The sequence below is a fragment of the Rhea americana genome, unplaced genomic scaffold, assembly GCF_003343005.1.
Source record: "Rhea americana isolate MKP2758 unplaced genomic scaffold, rheAme1 scaffold_298, whole genome shotgun sequence".
In the NCBI taxonomy this organism is placed as follows: Eukaryota; Metazoa; Chordata; class Aves; order Rheiformes; family Rheidae; genus Rhea; species Rhea americana.
The window spans coordinates 557,992-571,231 of record NW_028186421.1 but is presented as its reverse complement, the minus strand read 5'-3'; the positions used below and the strand labels follow the sequence as shown (position 1 = coordinate 571,231).

Sequence of the window (13,240 nt, the reverse complement as noted above, 5' to 3'; positions counted from 1 at the left end):
TGTGTCCATGCACACAGCCTGAGATTCAAGAGGGATTCTCAGAAGATGAACAGAGGAACAGAAAGATTAAAACAAGAACAGAAATATGTAATTGTACTAGATCGAGGGGTCATCAGACATGTTGGTTTTATTACTATGGGTAACTCCTCCATGATCCCAGCTGGTGAATTTCTTCCCTGTCCCACCAAGGATGGCCATTCATCAGCCCTCCCTGCCAGCATCCTGCCACTGCCCTGGGGGCCTGGCGGTAGCCAGCTCAGTAGTGGCAGACTGCTCATTAGTGCCTAAGGTTGCTGCCTCTACTCCAGGCACGAAGAAATGCCTTGTGTGCCCAGAAACTCCTCTAATTTCCCGAAGTGTGTCGGTTGATTTCTCGCTCCCCACTGACCTTGCCTCATTATCTCTGATGTGTCTGCGCTCAGATTTCAGTCCCACCAGGCTCCTTGGTGTTAGTGGCTATATCCACATCATGTTGTCTCCAACTATGAAGGGTCCAGCACTTACCAAACACTGCCCATTGGCACAAGGGTTTTGCAGCTGACAGATGTCACTGAGAGGGGAGCACCCATTTGGTCCATATCCACTCCCAGTGTACCCAGGCGTGCAGGAACAAAATGGCATTGCCCCTTGGGAGATGAGACAAAAAGGATACAGTAACTATTTCRGTCCTTGTTATAATAACAGTGCCAACCTTGTCAGAAGAAGTCCTTCACATTTTCAAGCAGAGCCTTTATATAATTTTAAGTTATTTTTTCTTTTGGTACTTTCCCCAGTCAGTGTCCAGTTTGATCATGAAAAGATCACTAGAATTGCTTTGGGTAACTGAGAGCCCAAGGTCAGCTTGGCAGGAAGTGATGGAAGCAGTCAGAAGATATTTGTGGAACAGAGAAAAATGGTAAATTCAGCTGAAACTGGAAAACTGCATAGAAGGGAAATGGTGAAAATCTCCACATCCATAGGAGGAAATCTGCAGTTCCCTGATGGTGGAACTGCAGATGGTAAATATGTTGCTGCCAGTGCTGGTTTTAGCTGACCTGTCTGCACCTTTCCTTGGATAAGGCAAAACTGACTGTGGAGAAGGGGCTGCAATATAAATATGGTGCTACAAAGTGGGTACAGCCTAATCAAACCCTCTTCAAAATTCACACTGGTATTACTCACAGTCCTTCAAAAGGCACCATACCTGGACCAGGGGTACAAGCTGCCAAAGGATGGCACCCTCCATTATTTATTGAGCAGATGTCAACTTGGGTACATGTTTGTCCATCTCCCTCATAACCTGCTCAGAGTAAAATCTTAGTTAGTCTGTAACAAACCATGTTCTCCCAGATCAACAGCAAAACACTCYGAGTCTTCTACAGTTAAAAAGTCAGGATAACCACTGGAGTAAAACACAGCATATTTATTGTGGTTCCTACACTGCAGTAGATTCTGGTCTTGATTGAATCTTTACTCCATTTTAGAAAAGCAGTATATTATATTCATATATATATACATATATATATATATATACACATACATATATGTGTGTGTGGGGGGGGGTGTGGTCTATGTGCTTCTGTGTGTGTGTGTGCATATAAAATACGTTGATACTACCAAACGCAGGCGAGGTCAGGGTGAGACCGCAGGAGCCCAGGTGTCAGCTGCAGCGTGCTGGCTGCCCTGGGCTCCGGCGCCCACCCGTGTGGGCTCGGCAGGGCGGCCGCAGCGGCCGGGGCTGCCGGCAGCTCTCGAGCCCCTGCCGCGGGGCTCGCCAGCACCCTGCCACTGCGGCACCGCTCCTCAGGGCCTGGCCCACGTCCTCCCCGCAGCTCCGCTGGGGCCACACGTCTGGCACCGTGACAGCCCTTCAGTGCTCAGCACTGTCACGAGCTGCGGTCTATTGCCGTTGAAGTAGAGGAGGTCAACTAGAAACACTTTTTCTTGCTAGCACTTTTACCATTGATTGCATGCATCTCGTAAAGCATTTTRATCAATAAACCACAAATTATGTAGACATAAATTGCTACTTCCACTGTTCTATCTGCACTGCAACGGAAGTGCTGCTTCCTTAGCAGCATTCGGAGAGTGACTCTGAGTGCTGTATTATAGTATTGCTTTGAGCCTATGAGACTTTTTTATGTAAAACCAAACTACATCTTCTTAACTATACCATGAAAAGGCTCAAATGTGCTGAATCTACATCTTTTAAGCCAGTCCATGATTTTACCAACATAACCCCATGATTTTACCTGGTGGACAGAGACCACAGTGGAAGGATCCCATTGTGTTGATACACTGAACCATCGGTGCTGTTGAGCAGCCTCCGTTATTACTTTCACATTCATCAATGTCTTGGCAACTGTAGCCATTTCCTTGCCAGCCTAAAAAGAAGCACAAGAGAGACATTAACATGGAAAATGCCTGTCCTTCCCTTTTCTTCATTGACCATATCTTTCTTAGCATAAGARAGATACTACTTTTTAATAACACAAGTGTATAAGAACTGTTCCTCTCCTAACTGATGCAAATTAAAGCTGGCCTACAAAACAGGTTACAAACACAATAGGGAGGAGGTATGTGTGAGAACCCCTTATTTTAACTGTAATCTGGATATTCCAGGACCAAACACATCTACACGTAAAGATAAGGCTGATTTAGCACATGCATGTACAGTTTGCAGCAAAGGCTCATTCTAACCCTGGCTAAATACTTCACATCTTCMTATCACCTTTTATACACACTACCTACCTGACTCAGAAAGATTAGTCATAGATTTTAAGGCTTGAAGGGTCTATGAAAGTGTTAGTTATGCCTTAGGGCAGGGTGCATACAGGCATGGAGGCAGCCCTAAACATAGTGGGTAGGATTCATCCTACCTACTCCAATCTAGTCATCCTAAGCTCCCATTAAAGTCAGTGGAAAGAAAAAAGGCAATGTTTTGCAATTGCAATTTGCAATTTGCAATTGTAAGAATGCAATTCACTGGGCTTGTTGAGATGCTCACCTTGGGATGGGATAAGTCACATGCTAGACCCCACTGCCCACATTAGGTAAGACGCAGCCTGTAGATATTTATTCTCTAGTACAGACCAAAGCATCTTATTCAGCTGCTCCACACGGATCTGGAGTCTGTGCTTAGGAAACGCAGGCAGGACTGCCTGCTGCCACCTGCGCCGAGCGCGGACGTGGAAGGACGCGCTACCTGCGGGGCAGGGCCCACACGTGTAGGAGCCGGCTGTGTTGTGGCACGGCACGGGCGGGTTCTGCGAGCACGGGCGCTTCGGGAGGCTGCATTCGTCCACATCGGCGCTGCAGGCAGGGCTGCCTGGAGGCGACATCCAGCCCGCGTCGCAGACACAGCGGTACTTGGGCTGCCGTGGCAAACATCACATTACGTGTTTAAGGTGGTTAGAAGAACGACCAAGAAAAAGGCCAGAGGAAGCTTTTTTTTTAATGTCTTCTGAATGATAGCTAATTGCAGGAAAACTTTCAGAGCACTACATGATTTGCACATTCTGTTTTTAAGTTGTTTTCTCAGGCATTTTTCTCTGTGTATTTCTTCCTCTGAGTTAAACTATTTAGATTCTGGTGGGAACAATAGGCTGATTCATTACATTCATAAAAGAAATCTGTAATTTACCCCAAATCTTCCAGAGAAAAATGAAGCACTTATAAACTATACCTAAAAATAATTTTAAAATWATCAACTTGCTTTGTATCCAGGGTAAAGAGATCAATGTAAACAACCAGAAATCAATCTGACTGTTTTCTTTTAAGCAAATTGTTCAGTAATCTGTGTAATGTGCAGAGCTGATAAATTACAAATCTACATTTTCTTTGAGAACAACAATTTTATCTCTCATAAACTTCACTAATGGCCAGATTTCAGCATTTATCTAACTTTGCTCTAATTAAAGCCAATGGGAGTTTTGTTATCAACTGTCACAGGAGCAGAATCAACACTGAACCTTTTTGAAGAGCTTTCCCCACAAAAATGGGAAGAAAACAGGAAGGGATGATTTGTGACAACTTTAACAAATTGATCAAAGGAATGGCTTTATATCACAGCACCAAGAGCCTGTGTGGTGTGCCTGGGCTGGGGCATGGGCGTGTAGAGGCATTGAGGAGCACAGGGGCTGCCAGGGTAGTTTGGGAGTGGAAAGAGCCAAACCTGGCATCTTCACACGTCTCCTTGGAGTAAATACCCTCTACCCAGATTTTCTCCCCAGAAGAGTTGGCTGGCTTGCTCCAGAGGGCCTTTCAAGAGCGCACTAGCATCCACCCAGTGCAGATACCTGGGACGCCCAGGCCTGAACTGAGTCAGAGTGCAAAGCACCAAACGCAAGCAGCAGCCTCACAGCAGCTGTGCAGTGTTGGTGGCTCCCAGGCCACTAGTAATAATGTTCCTTAGTCCATGATGTTTGTCCTTTTAAATCATTTAGGGTAATAAAAACATTGTAGCAACTTAGTACCGAAATCCCCAAATAATGAACGCAAAGAATATTATGTTTCTAATAAGACTCTGAATAATGGAAGAACATTGCAAAGCCCCCTGCGGGTGTAACTGTACATCTGATGCTGTGACAATACCTCTAACAAGACATAAGGCATTTTCAGTTCGTTCTGCTGTCCTTTGGACAACAGAGAGATTAGATTATTTTATATGGTGGCACTTCTTGCTGTCTTCCAGCAACGTGTGCGCTATACAGCTTTGTGGTGCTCACCATTATTCATTGTGTCTCCTCGCTGTGCTGTATGATGAGCCATATACATCATTCCTTACCTTGTTAGGCTGATCCCTCTCTGCATCTAAGCAGATGCCATGCTCACAGAGWGTCTCAGATCCTCCCTGGCAGTCATCAAATTTCGAGGCACAGTGCGGCCCGTAGGTATCTGGAGTACAGGAGCAGCTAGTGGTGAAAGCAGACAGGAAAATCAAAATGTTGTCTACACGCATAGCACAGGTCCCATTCTGACATAGTACTGTCTGCTCTTTATTTATGTGCTGATCTTCGTAAAATCCCTGTGTGATTAGCAGTACTGACATCGCCGTTGATAATGACGCACAGGGGCAAGGCTCTGTTCAGCAGAGACTGAGGAATCACACGGGACTCGTGCGCAGCGTTGAGTACTCTGTATTTTAGTTTATGATCCTCATATGACACGACCTGCTTCTAGCGATACACAGAAACGCCTTGGCATCAGTAGGACTGGTGCTGAACTCATATCTAAGATTATTCAACATCCATAACCTAGGAACATCCCCACCCATCCCTACAGAGTGACTCAAGCCAGTTGCTCTTCCCAGTACACCCTGCCAAAGCAGGGCCCTGTGCAGACTACAGTGGCCACCAAAGGAGACGGTGGCGTTGTCTGTTGTTTGCCGCTTTGCTGCGGCAGGGTGTTCACCTGGGACGCGGCACACCGGGGTCCCTTCCTCCTCCGCACGTGCAGCTGGGCAGGCTCTGCTGCCCGCCGTGGGACCGGGGCGCCCTCGCACTCCCGCCTCTGCAAGTGSATGAGCCTGGCGGGGGAGAGGAGGCGTTTGGGGCTGGGGAGGTACGGAGAACAAACTCATGGGATGAAGGGATGCATCCTGCAGGAGGGACCTGGCTGCAGGCTGCCAGCTGAGATGTGTTGTTATCTTTAGAGCACATCTTCTTCACAGCGCTGTACATACACGGTGGGATGGAAATGGGAAGCCTCTGAGCCATCAAGTAACATTTCCCTTTTCTCTGGCCTTTTATTTGTACATAGACTGAATCTAAGGCTCTCTCAAACATATCAGCGTATTGAAAACCCTATGGAAGCCTCCTATCAGTTAGCTAGCTTGGCATTAAAGTGAAAGTGAGATATTTACCTGGAAGCAAGTATGTGCTGAAGTATTTGCTTTTTACAGAGACATGTGGTAATTACACACCCCTACTGAACTGCTGTTAAGCTRACTGAACAAAAATACTCTGTAAAAGTATTTATCTGTAGAATTTGAGCCAGAGTATTCCAGTGTAGCTGATCTAGACCTTGGAGCAGTTTATTAATAAGCCATCAGTATTCCAGCTAGCTGTCACATGTACAGTTGAAAAGTCAGTTCAATAAGCCAATTGCCGTCTACTAAACACTGCTCACATGGCAAGCAAACCTCATGAACTTGGGCTTGAAAAAAACTGCAATAGTTTAATGCTTAACTGTGGACTGCAGAACTGGGAAACAGCATGTTCATTATTATGAGAGTCTGCAGATGTACTGAAACTGTCTCCCAGATGCAGCAGTTCAACCTGGATGAGCGCAGTGACAACAGGTCAGGGAACCAGATCACCTTTGTATGTTCAAAGTACACTTCAAAGCTTCACATTCAACTCCAGAGGACAGACCAAGGCAACCAAATGGTTCCTAAGGAGGAGGAAAATGCCACTCTTTCCCACCTAGYCTGGCAAAGATTAATCTAACCCACTTGAAATTGCTTAGACAGCAGCTTCATAAGGCAAGTTGTGCCCCAAGGAGCTCTGGCCAAATTGCAGCTGCGGCTTAGCACTGCCCAGGTTCTCTTCCACTGCTGACGTTGTGTCACGGTGAGGGYCCCGTTATTCTGAGTATGACACAGAAGTCTGATGACCACAGGGACTTTTGCAAGCTTTCGTCCAAATGATGCAATGTCCTGTTAAGCTCCTGATTCTGGAAAGCATTTAAATACCTACTCTTTTTCCTTACACCTCACTGCTTTCCTGAGTTAGAGCTTAAGGCATACATGGAGCAAAGACTGCAATATCATCCGTTTGACTGTCTACATGATTCACTGCTGCCTCTGACCTTCAGTTATGCCTGGGAAGTTAAAAAGCACCATTTTCCTCACATGCAGTCCGCACTAATATGTGTAACTATACCAAGAGCAGGAGTGGGCTGGCTTGGAATCCATAGCCCTGGAAGAATCAGCAGCACGTTCTCATGAGCACTGGAAAAAGCCGTGTTACACTGTACTGGGCAAGGATTTAGCATCTAGTGAGCACTGAGAAATAAGCAAATATACCCTGAAGGCACAAGGGCAGTTGGGGAAAGCATTGAACAATAATCCCAAAGGCATAAYGCGAAAACAAGAATACTGAGATTTGGATGAATTATAAAGAGGACATACTTTTCAGTGGGTACTGATTCAGCAAGTGCTGAGGAGAGGAAGAATTACATTTAGGAACAGATTTTGAGGAATCACGACTATACTAACATGGTGGCAACACTTGTGTGAAAGTTTTGCTTTCTCAGACCTTAACTTAGTCACGTACCTATATGCCACATTACGGAACACAGTAAGAAACAACAAGATAGGTTGCTTTGTCCGTAGTTTCCTTGACAAAYGTCTCTGTTGGCTACAGCTGCAAGCATGCTAGAAACCTCCTTTAAAATCAAAGAAAAGCTGACAAGAAGCATCATGCACTAAGAAACATCTCAGTAAGCTCTGTGTTAATGCTGAAATGTGAGGAGCACTCTATGAGAATTTCCCTCTTGCAAGGCTCTTACAAGAACTGACAAAGCATTATAAGCGAGTGTTATGCCAAGCAAATATTTGTGGGGGCTAAGATTTTCATGCTGAAGCTGAGGACAAAACGCTTTGCAGAAAGCTGTGGCATGCTACCCAGCCTGCTTGTTCCCACTGCACAGGGAGAGCTTTGTGCTATATCAGAAAGTTATTTATTTACCAGATTATTTGCCACTATGGAAAATAAGATGCAGAACGTTCAGGCCAGCATGCCCTATAAACAAGAATGTGTCCCCCAAGGAGCCGAACAGGGACTGCACTCAGGATGGGCTTAGCCAGGGACCGCGTGTCCATGGGGGCCCGTGCACAGGCACCCCAAGCACCCCCCATCGCCAGCCAGCTGCAGGCAGCGTTTCGCCTTTCTCCCGGACAGCATGGGGTATTGTTTGCTCTGCCACAATCTCAGCAGCACCTGCATTTTGGGAGGGAGTGAAGGCATTCGCAGCCTGTGGGAATGCCTTCTCCATGGCATGGTGCGCTGGGAATGCCACGGAGCAAGGGTGCCCATTTCTGCAGTAGGCTTCCAGCACCTGAAAGCCTTTGCCAGGGACAAAGCTCCGCTCCTGCTCATGTCCACCGTCTCCTCGCTCCTGTCTGTCTCAAGGGGTAGGTGGTAACGGAGAGAGGAACCCTGCTGCGTCGGGCAGCAGAGCAGGGTGCGCTGGTTAGAGGCCAGCACGCTGCATCCTACCTCCTTGTCTACAACGCCGGCACAGTAGCTTTCCACTACGGCGGAGATCCAGGTCAGCTGGGCCAGGCTTCAATTTGCAGCCTCCTTTCTCAGCATGGATATCTAACAAATCTAGTTCTTTCTGCTTTTTTTTTTGTGTTGCCTCTCAGAGGCAAATGTTTCAGAGAGCGTTCTGTTCTGCAGTGGGGTTGGGTGTACAAGGTATTAAAAATTTTGTATTCTCTCACACTAARAGGGATCACGGTGCCTAAATATTAGATAAACATATTGCCTAAAACTTGTACTGCAGATKCAATAGTTGGTACAAATACAGCAGAGTATTTTAGACAGGATTTTTGAGTATARTTTTGAAAAGTTACCTATAGCTGCCTGGTGTGTTCACACATGTAGCTCCATTCTGGCAGCCTAATGCTGTTCCAGCATAAATCTGGCATTCATTAACGTCCACTGAACAGAGCAGGCCCTAAGACGAAATGGAAAACCAGTTTATTTTCCAAATAACTGAGAAATGAAGCAAACCATGAAGCTAATGTTTAATATCATTTCCAAAGATATATAAACCATGGGCTGATATCAACACAGTTTCCCTTACAAAGCATTAAAACAAAACTCTATTGTTCAGCTGTGGTTTTGACCCGAGGTATYAGTCAAATGAGGGATAAAATATTTCAGATGTTTGTAGAAAGCATATGGATATCATAGAATAYCATCCCCTTTACTTTCCAACTCCTAGGGCTCAGAAAACTTTCTGGCAAACTGTTTTTATAGAAGATGCTGTTTTATTAAAACTGAAAGCACAGCAATTTTGACTCAAATTTTGCTGGGAAAAATTTCAAGTTGAGAGCATTTGAGAGAAAGTTTTTAGTCTCCAAAKGCATGCTCCAGACATGGAGTCTTTGAATTTCAAAAACTCAGAATGGGGTTGATTACTTACACCCACATTTGTTTTATTTCTTGAATAAATAGCCTGCCTTTCGCCCATTCTCTCTATATCTTCACATAAGATCAACAGCAAGGTATGCAGTTCAGTTCACTCTGCTCACCAAAAAGGAAAGACAAATTTTCTGTTGTGGAAACTGCTACAGTGTCACTGACTTCATGGAATRCCCACGTTTAACAGTGCAGGATCTGGCCATTGATTTGAGCTTGGGTTTTTGGATATATTGATATTTTTGGGAAGCAGATGTTCTGCACTTAAACCAAATGATGAATCTGATACTGCTGCTTTGCTGTTCAATATGTCTAGCTTGGTCCTGAGCAATCTTATACACTTTGCCACAATTGCACCAAACCAGGATTAAGCTTACAGTCAAAATACATATTGTATATTAAAGGAAGCTAAAGACTCACCTGCCAGTTAGTGGGACAGAGGCAAAAGAAACCATCTAGCAAGTTTATGCAGGTCCCTGAGTTCTGACAGGGGTTGCTGCTGCACGCTTTCCTTTGGATAGTCTGAAACCCAGGCAAAGAATAGTAAATGAGGTTCTCTGAGGTTATGTGGGGTTTCACTAGCATTGATTTCCAAGACAAACCTTTTTTCCTTTTTTTCTTTTTTTTTAATTTTTCTTTTTTTGCTGTTTTTTTCTGCTTCATTTTCTTTTTAGCCAGGTTAGTTTGCCTTTTTTGACCTGTTTTGCTCATATCTGCACAAAATAATGACTAYTACGAACTAATACGATTTGGTCTACACAGGATGGCCAACGGCAAACACCGTAAAGAGGAAAGCTCTGTAAGGAGTAACCATTAATAGAGACAGTTCCTCAATGGCAGAGCATTTGTGGTTCTAGCTGCAGGATTATCCTGTCTTCTTGATTTCCTGTACTGGCAGCTGTAGCTGTGCCTTTGTCACGAGCTCAGTGGAGAAGCAGCTGACAGCTGAAAACGAGCTATTTCTAGTACAATAAAAAAAATCTAGTTTTAATTCTCAAGTCTTCATCTTGACAGATCAGTGAAGGCAGAGTTTGTTTTTCCGTAGTATCTGTCTGTTCTTGAGTCTGCAAGTGTTTTTCCTTTAAGGAATGCAAGCTCCTACACAGTTTATATTTTGTAGGAAGGCATTTCACCTCCTCTACAAATCTTGGCTTTTTTTTTAACCTCCTATTACTAAAAAAAAGTTTTCCGAGTAATGCATGAGAGGGAAAGAAATCACTTACCTATTTAATCATTGTAACCTTACTTTATTTACTTGGGTTGGGTTTTTATTTTTTGAGCTTTAGTTTGTTTCCCAGTTACTCACCTGCTCTAAGCTTTGAAGTTTGATGTCAAGATTCACAACCTGCAACAGAAATGCAAATTACATTGTGTTTGGCATTATAGTGACCATAGAGATATGTGCTGGCCTGCCTGGGTGCTGGGATGCTGGTTGCCAGTAGGCTGACAAAGTATTTTCTTTCCAGAAAATATAATTCCTGGTATGTCAAACCAGGCGCCAACTGGGTTCAAATCAGTCCCCATTAACTGGGATTTCAATATGTTAGGGTCTTTGGAAAATCACAGCTTAAATATGTCTGAATTTGTCTACARAAACAAAGACAGTCTTGTGAAGATGTATCCAAGTGCTTAACTTTAATGTGAATATTCCAACAGGATTGCTCAGGTGCGCTTGGGCACACAAAGCCTGCTGTTCAAGACAAGCACAYGGAAAGCCAAGAAAAAAATATTCACTGTATCTCGGTGGGTCGTAAGTACAAATAGCAAGCTGAAACCAAATCAGTAAAAGTGATGGATACCTCTTAGGACAACTTCCCTAAAGGGAGGTCTGTTCGGCTGCAAGGAAACTGTGGCAGCACCGTAGCAGAAGGCACGGGCGAGCACGTCAGGCAGAGGCTTTCAGAGGCCTCTGCTGCACAAATATCTTCAGCAGCAGAGAGCAGACTGAACTGCCACACAGGTCCTTCCTTTACACTGCTAATTTCTCTAGCCCATTTCACCTATGGAAGGGAATATCTACGTAACACACACAAGAATATACGTAGTCCATTTCCTGAACTTAGTGGGATTTCACTTCCATAAATATTTGAGCGTATAGTCCATAGAGATGCGGACAGCGAACAACAGAACGATCTGGGTATGTGGGAACGAAGCAGATTACAGGAATATTTCCTTTGTCTCCAGAGACACTGAATCAGGCCACGCACGTGAGCAGACAGAGACTGGGCTCCAGTTCCCCGAACCGGAGTCCGGAGATACGGAAATGAATCAGGTCAATACGTTAACCGGAGGAATGGAAAGATCAGACCTCGGGGAGCGCAACACGAGACTCACCTCGGAAGCCAGCAAAGCAACCTGACGGGACACGTTCTGGGAGGCACCGATGCCTTTTYTAAGTTCTCGAATATCAACAATATTTTCTCTCACCTGAATTTAAAAGAATAGAGTGAGATGGCATAAAATAAGCTTTGTTTTCTGAAAAGATTAAAAAAGTTTGGTTCTTGATGAACTTTACTATTATAAAGTCCACTTAAACACAAAGAGTTCTGCTGCATACACAGTTTAATCTTTTAATTACTTTATGTAATACGATCACTTTATGAGTCTTTACTAGCTTATGTTCATATTAGAGTGCTAACAGATAACATAAAGTAACTATCATAAAAGTCRCATCAAATTTGCTAAGCTGCTAAGACAATTTTTAAAGAAAATTAAACTGTTATATACAAGACTGAAAATGAAAACAAATTAAGGGAAAATAACTAACCTGACTAAAAAACTCTGCAAGGTCTTCTTCGTTAATTTTTATTTTCCCCAGTGGTCCAGTTCTAAATTCAATATTTTTGCTGGAGCCAGTAAGGAACACTAAGTTTCCCTTCTCAGAGGACAAACGAGGCCTGTTGTAAATATTGGGGGGGAAAAAAAAGAAAAAAAAGAAAAAAAAAAAGAGATCATTTTGCTATATATATCTGTCAAGCAGTACGGGACAAAAATATGCATTTAAACCATTCTGTTCCCATTAGTAGCACTTAAAACCCACCATAGAGCAAATCTGTTTGCAATTGAGGCTAGCAATGGTACTTACTGTTCATCGTAGGTGTCTCTTTTCTGCCTCTCTTTTTTGTAGTGGTTCGATTCACAGCTCAATCCAGACAGTAATATTAATGCAATTAAAAGCCCTGGAACAGAAGCAGGCCGAAGCATTGCTCTCCACCCACGGCCCCGAGTTTGAAATAAAACCTCCGGGGCTGAGCAGTGCTTTTGAGAGCCCGGGTGCCCTTTGCTCTCGCACAGCTCTCTGCTCCCAGGGTGCCCATTCCGCTGGCTCGCCTTGTATGGGTGAACTTTATCTCAGGTATCTTAAAGACTTGGAGTATGCAAACAGACATTAAACTGATTGTTCTTTCCCCCTCATTGTTTTCAAGAGCTTTGAAAGATAATTAATCAAAATCTACTTGTATTTAATCATTTGTAGAGCAGAGCATTCCCCTGTCGCATGGCACCTGGTAATCTGCAGCTGGCCACTGCGGGGATGGCTCGCTACGCCTGCGGCCTCACGCCACGCGGTGGAAGGGAACAGTTACTTGGCAGCAATAAAAGACTTAGATTATTACTGAAAAATACTATGTGTAAAAACTGCAGTGGTTGGCAAGGAATATTTGTATTAAAGGAGAAGCTTCCAGCCAGTAATTCACTGGGCAGATGACACAAACAAGTTAGCATTACCACATAGCATCCCATGAGCTGCAACAGCCAAATACAATTTTAACCAAATATGGTTGCTCTGGCTTGAGAATGGCTCAGTCGCCAGATGCTGAGGAGACGATCACCCACCAAGGGGGCTGCGTACTGTTTGGCAGGGGTAGGCCATATTCACTGCACACACTAGGGCTCCCAAATTCAGGGCTAACCACAGACAATGAAGAAGACCAACCGAGAATTAGCATAAGGCTCCAAGTCAATTGAAAAATGCAAATTCATGTGTTCTGAGAACCAACATTTGGGTCTCAATCCCGTTTTCSTCTACCCATCAGCAGCACCCCTCCACCTTCCCAAAGGAAGAGCCCGTATCAGGACACTTCCAATTTCCCGTCATGGCCACTGCTCCT

At 44.4% G+C, this 13,240-nt stretch overlaps 1 protein-coding gene across 1 annotated transcript in view; it reads right to left on the bottom strand.

Annotated features, from left to right (window-relative positions):
• Nucleotides 1-12,335, bottom strand: part of CUBN (cubilin) — a 143,555-nt gene extending 131,220 nt beyond the window's left edge. The window contains exons 1-11 of the mRNA XM_085309431.1: nucleotides 12,217-12,335; nucleotides 11,899-12,028; nucleotides 11,466-11,558; nucleotides 10,438-10,476; nucleotides 9,552-9,653; nucleotides 8,561-8,664; nucleotides 4,766-4,892; nucleotides 3,185-3,353; nucleotides 2,232-2,363; nucleotides 1,184-1,279; nucleotides 505-626 (exon numbers count right to left, since the gene is read on the bottom strand). Coding sequence (XP_085165557.1) covers nucleotides 505-626; nucleotides 1,184-1,279; nucleotides 2,232-2,363; nucleotides 3,185-3,353; nucleotides 4,766-4,892; nucleotides 8,561-8,664; nucleotides 9,552-9,653; nucleotides 10,438-10,476; nucleotides 11,466-11,558; nucleotides 11,899-12,028; nucleotides 12,217-12,335 — 1,233 coding nt within the window. The remainder of the gene's footprint in view (nucleotides 1-504; nucleotides 627-1,183; nucleotides 1,280-2,231; nucleotides 2,364-3,184; nucleotides 3,354-4,765; nucleotides 4,893-8,560; nucleotides 8,665-9,551; nucleotides 9,654-10,437; nucleotides 10,477-11,465; nucleotides 11,559-11,898; nucleotides 12,029-12,216) is intronic.
• Nucleotides 12,336-13,240: the final 905 nt, after the last annotated feature.